The sequence below is a fragment of the Eublepharis macularius genome, chromosome 12 (assembly GCF_028583425.1).
Source record: "Eublepharis macularius isolate TG4126 chromosome 12, MPM_Emac_v1.0, whole genome shotgun sequence".
In the NCBI taxonomy this organism is placed as follows: domain Eukaryota; kingdom Metazoa; phylum Chordata; class Lepidosauria; order Squamata; family Eublepharidae; genus Eublepharis; species Eublepharis macularius.
This window is the reverse complement of record NC_072801.1, coordinates 59,912,184-59,932,588: the sequence shown is the minus strand read 5'-3', so window position 1 is coordinate 59,932,588 and position 20,405 is coordinate 59,912,184. Positions and strand designations below refer to the sequence as shown.

General features: G+C 44.5%; 1 protein-coding gene across 1 annotated transcript in view; it reads right to left on the bottom strand.

Annotated features, from left to right (window-relative positions):
- Positions 1–1,272: 1,272 nt before the first annotated feature.
- The window catches only part of LOC129339518 (uncharacterized), a 33,491-nt gene continuing 14,358 nt past the window's right edge, over positions 1,273–20,405 (bottom strand). The window contains exons 10-18 of the mRNA XM_054994099.1: positions 14,892–15,255; positions 13,626–13,670; positions 9,009–9,109; positions 8,322–8,388; positions 5,936–6,027; positions 4,381–4,485; positions 2,493–2,560; positions 2,112–2,208; positions 1,273–1,728 (exon numbers count right to left, since the gene is read on the bottom strand). Of these exons, the coding sequence (XP_054850074.1) occupies positions 1,564–1,728; positions 2,112–2,208; positions 2,493–2,560; positions 4,381–4,485; positions 5,936–6,027; positions 8,322–8,388; positions 9,009–9,109; positions 13,626–13,670; positions 14,892–15,255 (1,104 nt within the window). The 3' untranslated portion in view covers positions 1,273–1,563. The remainder of the gene's footprint in view (positions 1,729–2,111; positions 2,209–2,492; positions 2,561–4,380; positions 4,486–5,935; positions 6,028–8,321; positions 8,389–9,008; positions 9,110–13,625; positions 13,671–14,891; positions 15,256–20,405) is intronic.

Here is a 20,405-nt window from a genome sequence, read left to right as displayed (position 1 = left end):
AGTTCTATCACTGGGCAAAATAACACCTGAGCGGCATTGGGGTGGGGGGCTGGGGGATACAGCAGGAGGGAAGTAAAAAAGTCACTCTCTGTGGGTGGAAATTCTTCCATCTGAAGAAATGCTCCATTGGATCCAAGGCAGGGAGTCTTTAACAGGGCGATCCTAAGTGGAGTTACACTCTTCTAAGCACACTGATTTCAGGGGGCTGGCAATCGAGCAGGGGAAAAAACCTCCACCTCATCTGGCAGCAGAACATTTCACTGCTCACACCTGCCTCTCTGCACCATCCTCTTCTCCCTCTTCCTGCTCGGAATAGAAGCGTCCCATACCAAGATATAGCCAGCCTTCTATGCTAGGTGGGGCTACTTAATTTCAAGGAGGGGAGGGGCTTCCAAGAAATGAATGGAAAATTGGTCATCTCCTCATTACCAGCAGAAGCCCCTAAAATCCTGTTGCCAAGCCAAGGAGTTGATGTGCATTTCACCATCTATAAAAGTGTCAGAAATGCATTTATGTATAGGAAGCATTATTTTCTGTCAGGAACTTTTACCTACTCTCATAAATAATTTCCTTACGTTTCCTTTTGCCTTAAGTTGCTTGAGACAGAAGCAGCCTGTCTCGGGCAACCAGCTGTCCCCCCACCGACAAAGGGACAAAAAGGAAGAGGAGGCGGCAGCGGTAGAGTGGCCCACCAGTGGGTGTCCCATGCTTCAGCACTGGGTTCATCTGCATGCTCTCCACATACTGAAAAACAAAGCTCAAAGAGCATTCACCACCAGGAGCAGACAGGGACATTCAATCAGCCTCGGGGCAAGCAGCGCCAAGTCGCTCCTGTGGGGTGACAGCAACATGGGGACTGCTTGGCTCAGATTCAAGTGGCCGTGATGACAGCAACGGGTGCCAGTTCAACCAAAGGCCACTCAGCTCTGCCTGCTCCTGACTTCCCTGTGGTCTTCCAGGGCTGCAGCCTGCCAGGAACTTTCCTGGTAAGCTCAGAGGCCAGTCCACTCTTGTTTGCAGCACTGCAAGCCTTTTTAAATGTATGTCGCCCAAAGGCTGCAGGGCTGTCTATCATTTTGCTATGACGTACAAACACTGATGGGGGCTCGTCTCCTTGGAAGGATAATTTAGGATTATCCCGCCTTTTTATTAAATGATTCCACCTATTATTAAAATATTTGTTTCCTGCTGCTCCATATGAATACCTCCTCTCCGAGTGCTTCATGACATGTTAAAAACCTCAGTCACAAAATAGGAGGCCTGTCGACAAAATAGAGAGCACTCCAAATTCCATTCAAAGCAACAAGCAGCAGAGCGCTGTCCACACAAGGACCTGCAGGTGGCACCACAATCCACATACAGAGACTTTTTTTAAAAAAGGGGCTTGTGGACGGCTGCGGCTTTCAGGTTTACAGAGAATTAGCAAAATGAAGACCTGCCACAAAAGGGAAGGTTTTAGCCAGGCTTTCAAAAATGAAGCGTAAGCCGCAGATCTAATTCTTCTACCCACCCCTGTTCGTTCACTTCCTCAAGAAGTCTCAGCTGGCTCCAAGCTCTAATCCACTAGCCTTCGCAGGCCAAACTGGGATCTGCCAGGTTCTTCTTTGCATAGCCAAGTTCAGCGCCACCGCTGAGCACAAGATCAATCCCAGTGCAGAAGGTGCCATCAGCAGCAAGGTAGAGAGCAGCCGCCGCCACTTCTGCTGAGGTCCCAAACCGTCCCAGGAGCTGCAAGAGGAGAGATGTTTATACTTGTATCTTGTGAATATGGTTACTGCTCTTTTGGATTATCTTTATCAGACTACAAGTTTCTAGTCCTTAAGGGTGCAAGATAAGTGGCTGAGTTCTGAGAAGCTAGGTAGCAGCACTGACTAAGAAGGCCATCCAGTGGTCAATTGGTGAGGCATCAGTGCTCTGTGCGTAGTCTTCCATATGTTTAACATAAGTAATTTATGCAAAATACCACTTGTATGCAGATAGTCTGCATTTGCATAACAGATACCAGAGGTCATACATGTAGAACCATATGCAGTCCACCATGTTATCACCCGGTATGCACTGCATCTTACTACCCTAATGACCCCATTCTTGGTTTCCCAAAATGCACTTGCCTGAGCATTGCTGCCTTCCTGGATTGCTGCGTCCAAATTGGCTGTCTGGCTTGCTAAGTTTTCCCACAAAGGCGTCCAGATATTCCCAGGTGAGATGCTAGAATTCAAATGGGTGGAGCAATTGAATAAAAGTGGCAGGAGCAAAGAGCAAAGAGAATGACAAAAGACAGAGCAAATCTATTTATATATTGTGACTATGTCCCAAAATGAATGAGATTTGAAGAGCAGTATCTTCCTTGCTATTTTTAGGATAAACTCCCACTTCTCTTTCTTTTGAAATTCAGGCTGTAAGCTTGATACGGGGGCCTGTTTATTTCTTGATGTTCCTCTGAAAACCACCATGTGCGCTGCTGGTTCTGTATGGATAATAATTAAGTTTACCTGTTGACTCGAACTCCGTATTTGCTCTCATCTATAGCCATGGCCTTGGTCATTGCAGTAACAGCACCCTGCGAGACGAACGGGTGACAGGTCAGTTTGCTAACCGAGCCAAAGAGACCAGGTTCATTTTTGCATTGACGTATCAAGAAATCAGCAGAGGAAGCCCTTCATGGTTTGTGGATCAACATTCTCCTCTGCTTCCATCTGCAAACCCGGCAGTCACCAAAAGCACAACAGCTAGGGCCAGTAAAAATAAGTCGGCAACTGCACTAATAGGCTGCTTGTTTTCTGCCTCTGACCCTGTGGAGATTTGAGAATGCTTTTTATTTGTAGGGTCCTCCGGCGGTGCACAAGTTCTGCAAGCAGTCTCAGCAATAACCAAGCACTGGGTAGCAGAAGACTGGGCACAAGGCAAGGCCTCAGGGTGGCAAGCCTGCACAGGGGAGCAGGGAGACTCCCCATGGGCAATGCCCACAAAGACCAAGTGGTGATAGCGGATGAAGCTGAAGTTGGTTCCCAGTTCCTTGTTCACAGTTCCTAGTTCCACAGTCTAGTGAGTGCAGGGCTGTGTGATCTGGGGCCATCCAAGACTGTGTGGGAGTACAGAGGGCTTGTATCTCTTACCCTACTTTGAAGCTGTTAACTCAAGAACTGGGCTTTGTAGGAGGACTCAGCATATGTCCACTTAGAGGGCAGAGTCCGCTGAATATGGAGGTGTGCGATATGTGCTCCTACAGTCTTTATTTTGGGGTTCAAAGCTGTTCAATTTCCCCCAATATTTGTGTTTTGCTCTGCGAATAAGGAACTAGGAACTGCAAATAAGGAACTGGGAACCAACTTCAGCTTCATTGGTAGCAGGTACAAAAGAGGAGCAGAAACCTCTCGGGGGGTTGGGAGAAACCAGCGATTTGGCCTGTATCAGGCAGAGACTTGGGGCTGCCACAGGTCCCATCTGTACTTTTTTAAAATGTATTTCCATTCAAATACATTAATGTATTTTTTAAAAAAATATATCCTACTACTCGGGCCCGTGCACCTGCTCTTAAGTACAACCATAAAAATATCTAAAATCATCAAGACTCACAGGTCTGCTGTTGTGAAGAAAAAGGGAGGAGGATGTTGAAATCGACTTTGGGTCCCCAACGGGGGAAATAAACGGCATAAATGTCTAACTAAATATTGATAGTATTGGGGGGGGGGCTTGAACAGAGAAATGGCATGGGGGGAGTTAACGCCCCCTTCCACAGCAGCTCCAGTTTGATCCCCATTTGGCTGCCCTCCACAGCTGCTTTTTAAGGCTAAAATGTACACACCAAGGGATCTAACTACAGATTTCCAGCACAGCGTGTCGTTTTGTCTCCAGAAGCTCACTTTAAGTGGAGTAGAGTGTTAGAGACTGGATGCTGGCAGTCTTCCACCAGATACCCATCTTGAGTCTCCTCCACAGTACATTTGTCTTGCTGCTCTTTAACCCAGCAGAGGGTGGCAAGCAGCGGTTTTTGTGCATGAGATAGGGGGGATTTCTTCTTTGCACTAAAGCCAAAGTAAGACAGACCCCACCTATTCCAATTTATCATGTCTACCTCCTGGGGCACTAGGGGAAGGATTCACCCAAGGAGCCCTGGGAGATCATGGGTGTTTTTATCCATAAAAGTTAAACACTTCTTTAAGCTCCTCTCAGACTATTCATGCAACGTGCAAATGTTGATAGTGCTGAATGCAGAAGGAAGCAAATGTTCCTTTAGTAAAAGTTTTCTGCAGATTCCACATTGACTTTTGCTAGCTTCACCTCCTCCAGATGCTATTTAAAGCAGAGGAGCAGAAGTAAATAAACCTCAAGTCTGAGAATAGGGTGAAATGGGGGCTCATGTCATTGGCTCAGGCTTACCTTGGTGGCCACATACGGCACAGCATACTTTTGCCCAATACTACCCACAAGACTGGCAATGTTGATAATGTTCCCTCTCGTTTCCCGTAGGTAGGGCAATGCAAACTGTTGACAGAGAAGGAGAAAGTCTGCTTGGCTCCTCAAAACGTATCAAGCAACTTTGCACTGACCATTAGTGTGTCTTATCCAGAACAGCCTTCTCCAGTGATGCCCAACAAGGTACCCACCGATGTATTTCCGGTGCCCACTTGCTTCTTCCTCAAAGCTTCTCCTCTGCAGATCAAATAGCCAGTTCTGGCTTCCCTTCATCAGAGTAAGAGCTATCACTTGCTCTAAGACAGCGAGCGGCAGCTGAGAGATGCCCGGGGACGTGTGTTCAAGAGGAATCCAATCCCTCCTTGTTGGAATTCCCCCTTTTCTCCCTCCTGAGACTTTAAGGGGGGTCCAGGGTTATGCCACCACCCAAAGATTTCCGGCCTCCCCAAAACTACACTAGACACCTTGGGACATCTATACGTAGCTTGCTCAAGCAGCCTCCAGCTAGCTGGTAAGAATTCAGAGGCAGTCTCTTGCATCCTTTAACAAAAGTTTATTCAACTAATATATATTCTACTCAAAATCGCAACGAAGAGGAGGTAGGAGATATCAGCTCGCAAAGGGTTTGTTTATAAGAAATAAGCAAAAGGAGAAAAAGTAACTATCCAGACCTGAAGACCTGCTACTTGTTTTCCCAGCATCATCCCTCCCTTCTTCTTTGGGAAGGACAGGCTTGAGCTGTTAGCCCAGCTGAAGGTCTCACTACCTCCAGTTGCTCGTCCTTCCTTTTCCAGACAGAATTCAGAGCTTATAGCTGGTGACCTTAGAACCTATTCATCTTTCCCTTCTAATGGTGGAGGCCAAATAGTCCCATTTCCTTGACATCTATCACAATAAAAGTGTTTGTTCAATTGCTAGGGCTGGCCGTTTTCATATCTGTGTGTGTGTGTGTGTGTGTTTAAGTCAGCTAACCTTTGTCACAACAAGAGCAAATGCAGATGAGCTCAGATGTTTGTCTTGGCAGGAAACACTCTTTTTGGAAGCAGTTGCCTCCATCAAAGGAGAATGCTTGGCTTGAAACCTCTTAACATTTTGTTTCATCCCTCAATGTTTTGTCATTGGACCCAGAGCCCTGTAGAAACTACCTTGCTAGCCCTGCCTTTTCCAGACAGGCTTCAGGGCTTATAGCCTATCCATCTTCCCCCATGGCAGCCCATTTGGTATGGCGCCCAGTGTCCTTAAATTTGAAACTTGCCCACAGGTTCAACAAGGTTGGGGACCCAAGTTTCATGATGGACTGATGCTCTTCCCAACACTCTGTGTTTCAACTAGATGTGCCAGGACTGAAACAGAGACTGCCTGCATGTAAAGCAGGCCCGTAGTACTGATTTGAGTTACAAAGGATTATCTGTCACTGCTGAGGACTTTCCACCCTCAGAATGGTATACCAGGAACATTCCATTTTTTTCCTGCTGATTCAGGGAACAGAAGACCTGTTCATAACGGTAGAGTCACTCACCTTTGATGCTAAGAAACAGCTCACCACATTGAGATCCATGAGGCTACGGAACTCTTGAGCACTCACGTCATCTATTGTTTGGTCAGGAGGATCTGTTCAACAAGAGGACTGAGTGATCATAAAAAAGGAAGAGCATTTCACAGAAGCAAAATCCTCAAAGAGCAACAGGAGAGATTCTGTTGATGGATTTGAAAGGGTTTTTTTAAAGAACCTGTTTCCTCATGGAGGTAAAAGAGGGCGGGTTACAAAGGTTCTCAAGGCAAGTGTGACATAGCTGCTAAGCGACCTCACTATCAACCAGAAGTCTGAAGCTGAAATTTAGCCACCGTTGTGATCTCACTAAAAGTGCAAATTAGGCCCACTGGTGAGAAATCCATGATCAAATCTTCCATGATTTTATTTTTATAAATTAAAAATTAACTGCTGTAGAGGATCCCAAATCAACTCAGTTCAATGATGCTGCAGGACGGCAGGGCTGGCCTAAGGACTTTGGGTTCCTAAGTCTTTAGGTGGGTAAGCAACAGCTCCCCCTTTCCTTCAAAGCAAGGAGTGGCAAGAAGCCACTGCTCGCCCTCCTAAGCTCACCTTGGCACTCAGCAAGATGCACTGCCAGGAAGCAGCTGTCAGCCCCACCTGGGGTGGGGGGTAGAGAAAGCAGAGTGGATGAACTGCAGCCTGGGCTGGAGGCAACTACAATGTCAAGGAAACAATTTCTCACTCGTAATAGTTGCCAAATAAATCTAATTTAAATATAAAGTGACACAGTGCATATATATATAAATGATTCATATCTCAGGTTGTCAAAGCTTCTCATACAGACTAGTACAAAGATAACAGTCAGAACGTTCCATAAATATTTTACAGCGTCATGAAGAAAGTCAAGAGTCGTTCTGCAGAAAGATAAAGTGTCCAATCATGTAAATTGTTATTTCCTTTTTCACAGGTGTTTTCCTTCCAGGTGTATTGATAAACACATGGTTTAAATTGCCAGTTCACTGTTGGGCAGGGACCCAGGGATCAGCAGTTGCACCCCCTGAGTATAAGGTCCTCCTTGGGAGAAAATATTGATATTTGTTCAAGCTCTTCTTCCCCGGAGACCCTGTGTGTTTGCTCTTTTGCACTTGTGCAGAAGGACTCTCTGTGTTCCTCATCAATATGAATTATTTATATATATGCACTGTGTCACTTTATATTTAAATTAGATTTATTTGGCAACTATTAGGAGTGAGAAATTGTTTCCTTGGCATTGTAGTTGCCTCCAGCCCGGGTTGTGGTTCATTCACTCCGCTTTCTGGCTCTGACTCCTGGGGCTGCCTCTTTTGTTTGCCACCTGTGTGTGTGGGGGGGGGGGGCGTGCAGCACAGGGCTCACTGGTGCCCCTCCAGCTCTGAAACCCTAGGCAATCACCCAGGACCTGCAGGAAGGAGTACTTATTTAACCATTTCCCCTGGACTAGTTTTCTGATTTAATTTATGCCCCCCCTCATATATGTTACCTGAATGCATTTCTCAGAGCAAGCAACTCCATGAGAGGGGAGATTTAAACAGGGGGCAGGGAGAGGGTTAAACCCCTCTATCACCGCTGGAGCCCCAGGGAGATTTGCATCTTCCCCACATGTATCCAGGTTCTATGAACTTTTGAAAAATAATAACAAGAGATCTGATCATGGATTGTCCGCTGGCACATTTACTTGGGTCCTTAGCAGCCTTAGGGAAGCCAATAATTCAGCTTCACCGTCTTCATCCACAACATGGGATGAGCCTAACTTACAAGAGTGTTGTGAGAATTACTGAAATAACATGTGTGAAGGTCACTGAAAACTCTAAACTAACACATTTATTTACATTATTATTACATTGTTCTCCTCTACTCCATTTATCCCCACAACAACCCTGTGAGGTAGGTTAGGTTGAGGGATAGAGATTGGCCCAAGGTCACCCAGCAAGCCTCCATGGCAGAGTGGGGATTCCACATTCCGATCTGACACTAACCACTACACTGCACTGTTTCTCACATAAAACCATGTGGTGTAGTGGTTAGAGTGTCAGTCTTGGATCTGAAACACTCAGGTTCGAATCCCCACTCTGCCATGGAAGCTTGCTTGGGCCAATCATTCTCTGTCAGCCTAACATACCTCACAGGGTTGTTGTGGGGATAAAAAAGAGAGAACAATGTAAGCTGTTTTGGGTCCCCAGAGGGAAGAAAAGCAGAGTATAGATGAATGAATTAAAAATTTAACAATATATATCTTATTAATATTGTTAGATTATAATCCTCCAATTTATTTCTTCAGTGATGAATTTGCCTTTTAATTAAACAAGAAATTCCCCCCCACCATACACATCCCAATTCTTCCCAGAGCGCAGTAATTTTGGCAATAACTCACGCCCTCCAGCATTGTTCACTAGGCAGTCCAGGCGTCCGTAGCATTCTATAGTCGCCAGAATCAATGCCTGCAGACACAGCAATAGAGAGAGAGATAAGACAGGGCAGGAATAATGCCAGACCAGAGAATCCTGCGATTCCAAACTTGCAAGTAGCCACCATTGGAACTATCTGGGCTGGGGATATTCCATCCAATCGGAGCAGCATGAGAGACAGAAGGATAGCTGAGGAGGCTGTACAAAGTGAACAGAGGGCCAAAAAAAGAAATGGTCCATATGAAAGTGTGATAGGGAAGGAACAGTTTAGCTTACAGGTGGATGGGGCTCAGGCACCTTCTTTAAGAGGTTAAGTATCAAGCTGTTATTATGCTGGCGTTGATCCCAGCAATCACATGACTGGCAATTTTAACAATGAGAACTAGAATTTTGAAGAAGAAATCCAAAGCAGGGATTTAAGCACAGGTGTAACAACAACAAAAAAGGCTAAGAAAGATGGTGAATCTACTCAACAGTTGCCTTCAGAAAAATGAACAGCCCACCAAAGGGTGGACCCAACTGTCTAGAGAAGAAAGAGGAGGAAGACAGAAAAATTGTTTTAGCAATGGATACAGAGCAGAAAGAAGGTATATCGGGAGAGCCTGAAGAAAAAAACCCAAAGAAGCAGAGTCGTTACTCCAATTCTAGCCTACCTTAATGTCCACCTCATTGCGGACATCACAGACCAGGAAGTAACCTTTCCCCGGACTCCCAGAATCTTGCAGCTCCTTCTGAATTGCTCGTCCCCTTTCTTCTGCAGGGGGATAGAACGGAGCAGTTGCAAGCAGAACAAAGCCTCCAAGCCCACCTTTTCTGGGTGGCCTTTGGCTTATCCCTTAACCTTCCTTTCAAGTCCTAAGTACACGTAAGAGCATTTGCTGACATTCATTCCACCCTCTGTTGTTTTCATTTTTGATTTTAGATTCTAAGCTCCATGGAGGCAGGGACCTATCAATCAATGCAATCCTAAGAAGAGTTACTCTAGTTGGGTGTAGTGGATAAGAGCGCAGGACTCTAATCTGGAGAACCGTGTTTGATTCCCCACTCCTCCACTTGAAGCTAGTTGGGTGACCTTGGGTCAGTCACAGCTTCTAGGAGCTCTCTCAGCCCCACCCACCTCACAGGGTGATTGTTGTTGTGGGGATAATAACAACATACTTTGTAAACCACTCTGAGTGGGTGTTAAGTTGTCCTGAAGGGCGGTATATAAATCAAATGTTCTTGTTATTCTAAACCCATTTATTTCAATGGACAGAGACTGGAGTAATTCATTTTAGGATTGCACTGTATGTTTGCAACCTATATAAAGTTGTACTAGACTGTACAAATTACAGTGTAATTTGTACAAGGGAAGGAGACACCTTTTCCAAATGATTCCCCTGCTGCCTTTCATCTGCCTGCTCAACTTATTCCCTCCTCTGCCTCCCTCTCATGGCATTTCCACATGCTGGCATTGTGGCGGCAAACTCTGGTTTTAAAATGCCCTGCAGCTGAAGCTCATTCAGGAGTTAAATTAGAAACTCCAATTTGCAAATCTCAACTCTTTGAAATTTCAAATGCAGCGCATTTTAAAAATTTGAATTATGAAAGTTCTGAATGTCAGAATTAAGTACGTTAGTGATTAGACTCAAATTTCCACACTGATGTTCACATGTCAGCAGCCCCCCACCCCCGCCAAGTGTTGAATATTAAATGTTTTGATACAGGAGTCCTGTTTCTCTGATTTCCCCCCTATTTCTTCTGAATCTCACAGACCATTGCTAGATTCCTGAGAGGTGATTAATATATTCTTTTTAAATGTTTGCTTCATTAATACCCTGTGTTTCTTCTCAGTGGGCACCCAAAGAAGTTTATGTCATTCTCATCCTCCATTTTATCCTCACAACAAACCTGTGAGGTAAATTTGGTTGAGATTATGTGACTGGCCCAAGGTCATCCACATTGAGGGCAGAGTGAGGATTCAAACCTGGGTGTCCCCAATTCTAATCTGAGGGCCAAACTACAAGTGACGAATGACATAGATTGGACACTTGTCAGCTTCCCTCAAGTTTTGATGGGAAATGTAGGCAGCTTGGCGGAATGTTGGACAAGTGACAGTTGAGAAGTCCATTGGACAGCAGTCAGAGAGCCCAGCTGCAAGACCAGGATGCCTACATTCCCCATCAAAACTTGAGGGAAGCTGACAAGTGTCCAACTTGTGTCATTCGTCACTTGTAGCTTGGCCCTGACACTCTAAACTCTACACCACACTGACTCTCAATAGCTTGGGTTTTATCCACTTATAACTTTCCACGTGAGAAATCAGCAACATCACTCCACAATAGGAACTATGAACACCATCAACACAACCTGCATACGCCGGCTTTAATGCCTTTGTAAACACAGCAACCATCCTGGATTATATCTCCTTGTACCGGTTTGCACGGCTACAACTCTCAGCACAAAAAGCAACCAGCATATTACCAGCCACTAAATCAAAATGTTGCTTAGCAACCAACTGGTTTTTAGGCCACTGGAACTTTCAAAAAGGGATATAGTAACAAGTTAAAAAATAATCTGTTATAACAACAGGCAGTTATTAACTGATACACTGCAAGGTCTTGGGAAAAACAGAGCGATAAACATCTGCTGGTCTTAACGCAAAGAGTAATCATGCATAACGAACATAGCATGCATCTTCCGGAAGGGAAGTCAAAAGTCAGGCTGTGCTTTGGGCAGTTTGAATTCATCACGGAGTGAAAATGGAGGACTCAGGAGAGCAAAAGATCCAAGCAAATTGAGGGAGGAGGACACACTTAAACTCTGCTAATTATACAAGGATATATTTCCACTGATTTGGTAGCTACTTTGAAAGTTAGGCAAAATAAATTTATTTCTCATTAGAGAAATTATATACTACCACTTTGTTCTGAAGACAAAAGTCCCTTCTTTCATGTGTGTGGGTGTGGGGGGGAGGTATATCTGCTGATCTCCATGAACGACATTTCAGGGGTCTCAGGGGCTGCAACTGCAGGGGAGAGTAGAAAAGCCCACTCAACCAGGTTTGCTCTGCTATTGAATCCTGTTGGATAGAAGCAAACAGCTGCATCCTTGTTGAACTCCCTGGCCTAGAACAAGGCGGGGAGGGGGGCAAGCAGACGTAAGCGTGATGATGGACCAGACATTGCCTCTGTGTGAGCACCACACTCCACTACTACTATCACTAGACAAAGTCACCAGACTGCAGGAATGCTTCGTGCTAGAGAAGAACAGACTCTCCAGTTCTACTATATTACTATTAAGGGTTTTGTCATTCCTTGGGTTTTATTTTTTAATTCGGGCAAGAAAAGAGAATTTCAGAAATTTGATAATGGATACCGTGCAAGGAAACAAAGGTATTCCTTCAATATTTAGAAATATATCTTTAAAAAACAAATAAATTGGCTTCTCCAAACACAAAACATTTTATTTGTGTTGTTTTTCCACAGAAATGCAGTAGCACTTTTGCACAACATAAACATGAGATTTTAAAAGCATAGTTTTAAAATTAAACTTTTATATTACAAGAGAATGCAGTTTTAAAAAATGAATTTGAACTGCTTTTGGCATACAAATGATTACTTTTTAAAGGCACTTGTTTAGGTTTTCTGTGGGGTTTTTTTTGGTGATAATAACCAATTTCGTGTTCTATTTCTAACAGAACTCCTGTACAGGAAAAATAAAGACTCATAGAGTGTCTTTTTCAGCCAGCCGAGCCAGCTGACTTCTACTTTATAATAGAAAAAAAATAATATACAGTCTACAATTTTATCTTCAGGGAGAATGACAAAACAATGCCACCCAAAAACCCAAAATCTGTAAACTGATGATGATGATAATAATAACAATAACAATCATACTAATAGAGCGGAGAGCTTGATAATGCCCTTCTCAGCCAGCCAGATAAGCTCTGCTCAAAAACAAAAGATGATAATACTTAAGTAAATAATTAATAAAGAAGAAAATAATAAAATGCATATAAAACCAACAACTATAAAGCACAGGGAAAAAACTCTGTCGCTGCCCATATCCCAGCTGTTTCTGTTTCAAAACCAAGTCAATCAAAACGCACTCCACATCTTATCAAAATAGACATTTAAAAAAAAACTAGAAAAAACATCTCCAAGAGAAGAAACTTGAGCCTGCTGAGCAGCTATCTTGAAACAAAATAAAACAGTCCACTGGAGCTGGTCCAAAGAGATAAATAAAAGGAATAATAAAAGATGCAAATCTTTGGAAAGCACAACAAAACACTACCACCCTGATCACTGGAAACTGGAAGTCCTCAGACCTTTCTGTGTTTTTATGGTGAAAAGGAATATCAGTGCCTTCTTCTGCACAATAAAAAAGCCCTTTAAAAGTTTAAAAACGAATTAAAACATTTTAAAATGTTTTAAATTGGCACACAAGGGATTTGTTTTGAAGGAGGTTAAAAAGAATCATTTTGGCAAGATTTTTTTTTAAGTGTTTTGTAAATAACAAAAAACATAAACTCATGAGCAGGAGGAAAGATTAGTGAGACTGCCAGACAAAACCAAAAGTCTCCCCCTGCTGGCAGAAGTCAGCAATAGAAGGGGGCAGCTGAATCTCCTTAGGAAGGGAATTCCATAATTTTGGGGCCAAGACCAGGGAGGCCCTTTCCTGGTTTGCCACCTGACTAGCCTTAGACAGTAGGTTCTCCTAAGCACTACCATCTCACGCACGTATTTTTCCTACTCAGTGATAAACTTGGGGTGGGAAGAGAGAAAAAGTGCAGTATATTTTATTCTACAGTGAATACACAACTGGGACTGGCTCCTTTTTCTAGCTGGCCTTTTGTGCCTTCAACAGCTGCATTAAGCAGCTATTCATCAGGTGCAGCTTCCCCCTCAAGGCATCTCTGGGGCAAGCTTCACCCTTTCCATTTTCTGCTTGTTACTGTCCTACAGTTCTTTCCCCTGGTGTGTACTGCCCTCTACTGTCCAAACTTCCTATTTCCTTTCATACAGAACTATTTAGTGAGATTGAGAAGTGAACGATATAACTGCATTTATATACTGCTATTCTAGATACATTAGTGCCCCACCTGGAGCGGTGAACAAAGTTAGTGTTATTAATACCCCCACAACATAGCTGGGGAGCCATGGCTGAGAGGAGCCGATTACCCAAGGCCACCTACTAAGCTAATGGCAGTGGTGGGATTTGAACTAGTAGAGTGCTGATTCACAGCCCAACTTTCTGGCATGGGGCGAAGACATGTTCTCCAGACTCACCTTCAGATCCCGGGGCACAAAAGACCACCCTGGCTCCTTGGAGAACTGGGGGGGGGCGGGGAGAAATGCAAAAAGAATTTAGAATTTTGGTTCCCACATTTTACATATTACACAATTTATTCCGGTGAGTAGCCATGCTGGTCTCCAGAATAGGAAGATTCAAGTCCGGTAGCACCTTAAAGAACAACTCGATTTCCAGGATATGAGCTTTCAAGTGTCAAAACTCCCTTCTTCATATTTCTTCATGATTTATTGTTTCTCTTAAAATCTACTTTCCCCCTGCTATACACAGGCAACTGAGCAGAATTCTTTCTGATGGCGCTGGAGGAAAGAAGGCTGCAAGGAAGCCAATAAGTCCTCCGCAGCTGCAAGCTTTCTTACCCGTGGGCTCGGCTGCTCTTTCCCTGGAAATGGTGCTCTCCCGGGGGGGGGGGGGAGGGAGGGGGCGGTCGCCCAATGATCCCTGGACCTCTGTCCACCGGGGCAGTGGCTAGAAGGTCATTCCCCTCCGGATGCGTTATTAGTCCAGTCACAAATTAATAACTCATCTGATTCAGTGGGCTTTTAACAACAAACGCTGAAACCACACACAAATTACTTTATTATTCACGTTATTTATAGTCTGCTTTTCTTACTGAGAATCAAGGCAGATTGCACAGCTTGATGCTGAGGAGTTAGCCGTGTTAGTCTGTGGTAGCAAAATCAAAAAGAGTCCAGTAGCTTGATTCTCGAAAGCTTATGCTACAATAAAATTGGTTAGTCTTAAAGGTGCTAGTGGACTCTTTTTGATTTTGCACAGCTTGAGGCAGCGCAGTTAATTTCAAAGTCCTTTCCATTAATACAGTGAAATAGGATACATAAATGCAAAGACTTAAAACCAGCAGAAATCCAATACAGAGTTGAAGAAACCCCGAAACAGCACAAGCAATTCTAAGCCTGACACATTAAACAGCAGAGAAACTACCTTGTAGGATCAGCTTCCAGCAACAGACGGTAATAGTCGAAGAATAGGTAGTCCTTAGCCCTTTTCTGAGGCATCTCTTTGCGCCCACTTCCTGGCGCTGCATGCAAGGGGCCACAGGACTCCTTGGAAACGGCCAGAGCGTCCAGCCTTTTCTGCTTTCTCCCCACTTTTGCCCTCCCCGCCCCACACATCGCCGTTGGCAGAAAGGAAGCAAGCCTTCCCGAGCAGGGCTGGTGCTTCCTCCGCAGGCTCGAACCCCCTGACTTGCTTTCCGCCCCCGCCCCGTCAGTTCCCAGCCTCACCAAATTCTTTCACGATGGCCAAACCGATGCCGCTGGTGCCCCCGGTAACGACGGCAACCTTGCCCGAGTAGCGCAGCCCAGCGGCCATATCTGCAGTTAGCCTCGCAGCCGCCTCCCAAGGACCGAAATCCAGCTGGTTTTGCAGGAAAGTAGCAGCCGCACGCAGCATGTGGTTTGCAAGGTCCGTATCTCGCAGAATGCTGGGAGATGTAGTCCTTTGGCGCGCCAGCGCTCTGCTTGAAGAAGAGTCTGCGTTCCATAGCTGGTTTAAGGTTTCCGACCTCCAAGTGGGGCCCGGACATCTCCCAGAACTATGACTGCTATCCAACCTACAGAAATCAGTTCTCCTGGAGAAAATGGCTGCTTGGGAGGCTGGAGTCTATGGAATTACACCTCACTGAGGTCCCTCCCCAAACTCTGCCCCCTCCAGGCCCCACCCCCAAATCTCCAGGAATTTTCCAGCTCGCAGTTGGCAACCCTAGAAGGATCTATGTGAGTATCTTTCCTTACTAACTTCAGAAAGGCCCTCTCTTGAATTCCCAGTGTGAGTTCCTGTGCAAATCAGAGACACCTGGAATTTAACTAAGGCCCAGGACAGAATGCTTGCCCTTTGTTGTCATCTTTGATAAGTGTGGCTCTTCAGTCTAAGCATAATTGATTTGTGACTAGGATTTGGAGCTCCACTTTTCTAAAGATTCATATTCAAACCTGACAAAAATATTTTTATACTGATATAGCTGTCATTTTATGCATGTACGAAAATAATTTTTGACCACTGAAGAAGGCCCCCAGGGCCAAAACGTGTTTGGTCTTTTGGTCAATATGTTTGTGTAAATATATTGTGATTTGCTGTGATTGGTGTATACCATGTTCTGAGTTTTTTAAAGTTTTTATACACAGTGATTTTAATCTTACGAATCTGTGTACTGTGTAATGAATTTTAATATTTATTTTATTCTCTTTTCTTGTTGCTCGACGTTTTGGTTCCAGACATATTTGAGAACCTCAGACTGACTTGATATTTTGAAGAAAATCTTTCAAAGCATCTCAGTTCTTCCCTCAAAGTTCCGACTGAACCTATTTTGATGGTGGTGAAGGATTACATTTTCATCCTTGGTTCAACAGCTGGATTGCTTGGTGGTATTTTGGGATGAGGAGATATACACCAACTCCACCACTGCTCTGGTCAGAAGCCCGACTTTTGAAGGATATGCAAAACCGCTGCTCCTTCACCAGCAAGCAAGCACAATTTGCCCAAAAACAATCTGAAAGGAGGTGAAAGGGGAGAAGCAATCTAATTCAGGCAGAGAGCTTGGAGGTGAGGGAAAGCAAGCTGAAAGGGCACCTAATCTTGCTCAACTAGGAAGGGTAGCTCTGTTACAAACTAACATACATGTATCAAAACTAGACAGTAAAAACATTTATGGCACTTCTGCTCATTGAGCCATGTCTTTATTGGATGATGAGATTTGGGATAAGAACACACAACAGTTGTTAGTCAAAGGGATTAAACAAACCTTGCAAACCTACCTGCAAGAATGAACATATCAGATCCTTCTTTATCAGTGTGGCATGTCTGAACTGGTGTGTTTCTAAAGGACTATTTTTATCCTTGCCTCAAATAAAAAAAAAAAAGCTTTACACGATATACATGGTTCTCTCCTTTCTGTTCACATCATCTCCAGGTGGTAGAAACTTAATCTGAGTAACTGTGGCCCACCCAATGTAAATTTAATTGCTGAGTAGTCCTAGTCTGACACTAACCTCTGCATCAGAGTGACTCTCTAGACTCTCATTTTTTATTCCCTTTTACTACACCATCATGATTCCACGCTTTTTTTGAGCACTGCTTTTTTGGAAGGATGACTTTGAATAAATGACAGCTGGACTCTTAGATTTTATCCCCACCTTGCTTTGCAGCTTCATTACTGCCTAGAGGAGTCCTGGGAGCTCCCACTCCCACTTGGGCCAGGCTCAGGATCCACCTTGTTCTTCTTCCCAAAGCCAACTTCCTCTCCAACACTGAGCACAAGGTCGAAACCAGTGCAGAAAGTTCCATCAGCAGCCAGATACAGGATCTGTTTTTCCAACTGTGCCCAAGCTTCAAATACTCACAGGCACATTTGCTAAATGTATTGAGAGTATTTCTTGGTTCTTTTCTCCAAGAAATGGTAAAAAAAAATGCTGTGAAAATAAACAAATACCATCTGTTTGGAAGGGGGAAGCAGGTTCTTTCTCCTGTTGCCTACTAGAACAGGGGGAAAGAATGAATTCAATGACTGATGAGTATACAGATGCCATAAAAGGTCTGACCATTCTACTTTCCATCATCTGCATATTTCTCTTGGTGTGTTTGCAACACTCTCCTCGATGAATGAAATTTAAAATTTCTTACCAATATTCTTCTCGTGCGGTGCTTGAAGCAGAAGATGGGAGTTGCCACTTTGGCCCCGATCTTATTCCAGCTTACTCTCCTCCTTGTATCTATTACTCTCAACCTTGTATTTTCTTTATATTTGCTAACTTAATATATACTGGAAGCAGGAGAGAGTAACGGGCTGGGTACAGGGATCCTCTCATACCTGTGCCCAAAGTTCTCTGCTTGCTGCATATCTGTTCCTGGCCACAATCTATACAGAGGGTTGGTTCATACCTCTAAGGCCATAAATGGGGTCCTTGAAGGGGCACCTTCTCCTATATTGTCCAGCCCCCCCAGTTAAGATGCTCTTCTGAAGTGTTGCTCTCTGTCCCTACACGGATGATGTGGGTGGCCATCAAACCTGTTGAATTCCTTTTACCTTGAGCCTCACCAGGCCAAAACATTTCTTTGTATTTGGACTTTTGGATAAGGGGGTTGTTCTTTTTGTCATTATTACTATAGTTTCTAGCCTGAGGCCTTAACTGAAAAGAATCAGTATAAAAATTGGATAAGTAAATCATTTGAGGAAACTAATCCTTGTATTATGTTTTTGTAACCATCTTGCAGGGTTTCTAATGTTTTTTTAAAAAACACTTTTATGGAACTTTCTTATATTTCCTTTTTTAAAGCTGCCTCAAGGAGGTTTACTGTAGAGGTGGCATTTTTAAGCGGATAAAGAGAACCAGTCATGGAGGGTGAGGAAAGCCGCAGCTCATGACTCGCCTTCAGATGCTTGTGAACAGAAAACCACATTGGCCCCTTGGCGAACTGAAGGGAAGGGGAGAAACGAACGCAGGACAAAACACAGAGGTTTGGCACACACCCACAGATGCACATCACTATATTTATTTATTTGTTTACAAGATTCACTTCCTACCTTTCCCACCATTTAAGTCTTCAAAGAAATCCACAAGCTCTTTGCTGGTGGAAGAGTTGTTTTCGATCTCAGGAGGGGCAACTGTCCACAGGCAGATCTTCTCACCCAAAACAAACCACCAGAGTGTCTCCGATGAAGAGAAGCGCCCCCCCCCCAAGCTCTGTTGCTTATGTGTGTGGGGGGGGTACATTTCATTTTCTTATTGTTCTGTCAGCTGATTTCTTTCAATCATACAACCAAGAACATGCTCCAGGGTACAACACTGAGACTTGAAACAGTTTGAGTAACCTGTAAAGTCACCCCTCCTTTTCATTTCACAAAATATGTTGGGAGTACAAAGTAAATTTCATTATGGTGACATAAAACACCACGTTGCAGAATCATCAGTGCAAATGGCCTTAATTTGTGTTATTGACAGGTAAACAAGTTTTCTTGGTTCTGAGAATTAACTTTTTTTTTAAAAAATGTGTGTATACAGAGCTCTACTTTTTAAATTGGAATTTATATACAGTAGAATAATGTTCATCAACAGCATCCTTCTGAGGTAGAACTTCTATCCTAGAAAAAAGAATTCTAGAGCCTTCCTAATTTTAACCTGACACATCCCAAAACCATGCCTGAGGGACAGTATCTTTCATCAGTGCTCATCAAGAATGCCTCAGCACTGGTGGGAGGAAAAGCCAAGCATGCACACATGCACACACTTACACAGCAGATCATCCTGGGAGATTAGCAAACAACAATGTCTGGGTAGCAAAAAGGAGGAGGCCAGAACTGTTCTAGACCCCATTTTTCTTCAGCTGGTTTGATTTCTGTACACAATGACTTACAATTTATTCATTGACTTCATTCGTACCTCTGTGAGGTAGGTTAGGCTGAAAGAGTGTGACTGCCCCCAGATCATCCAGCAAATGCCCATGGAAGAGTGGGGATTTGAACGTGGATCTCCTGGATCCTACTCAAAAACACTAACCACATTTCACCAGCTCTCATTTGAATGTACAAACTGTCTATTGTATTGAGTTTTAAATTATGGGAAGAGGTGGGAAAATCCTGTCTTCCGTATTCCATTTGTGATGGGAAACCCCCGCCCACTTGGTCGATGAACAGCGTCAAGATGCGTGAACATACACCCCCTCCTAACGAAGACCAATAAAAGTGTTGCTTTACAGCTCGACTCTTGGTTGTTTGTCTTAGAGTGCGGGGGTTGGGCCGGAGATGACCACATGCACATTTCAACGAGTGCCAACCGTCCAGGGGGTAGGGCGCAAAAGGCTCCATATGCGCCTGTGGCCGGATGCCCTATGTTGCTTCAGGGGGGCCCCAGCCAGAGGATGTGGGGTGGCCCTCCACCTCCCCCATTGTCAGGAGTAGCCACAGTAACGCCATATTGCTTTCTGATGCTTTCTCATTCTGTAGTTTTCCAGTGTTACTTGTTCGCAGGTTCACAGAGAGCCAGCTGTGTTCCCCGCAAGGCCTTATCTACCAGCAGAAGATGATGGCCTTGGAGGAGTCTATCTCAAGCCTTCCCAGGCATCCATTGTAGATGGGCAGTGGGGGGAGGAGAATAGCAGGAAGTTTTGATATATTGCAACATGTAACTAACACGTCATTCTCAACAAAGCTTCATGGCCAGCCAGAAGCTTTCATGCCTTTGGATTAATTATGGACACCTGTACTTTGAATATAATCTTTCAATAAAGAATCTTTTGACTCAAGAGACCTTGGATTTTTTGCAGCAAGGGGTGGGAGATGAAATCAGAGTAACTTGAATTCCATAAACTGACACCCGTAGTGATGGTGGTTGGCAGGGTCAGGGTCAGGGTCCCGAGTGGGCAAGTTGGGTTGCATTGGGCCCACACTCTACAAGGGATGGTGTTTCTGGCATCTGATAAGCCATCCACCAGTGGGGGAGGGGGGTTAGGTGTCAATGGTCAGTTGTGGGCATGCCTGTGGGGGCCCGATGGCTGGCCCACCTGCCCGCAGGTGGGAAGGATGGAGGCGAGGAGGCCTGCACAGTGTGGTGGGGAGGGGGATGTGGCTGGACATTGGACGGGAGTGGTCCCGGTCCTTGGTAACTTCTCCTGACCCCAGAAGCCATGGTGGGGCTCCCCTCCTCGGGGTTGGATGGGGACGGGACCTGAGGGATCTGCAACCAGCATAGAAAATCTCCCCTGGCTGCCATTTGGGCAGTGATCGAACGGGACTGGCTGGAGAC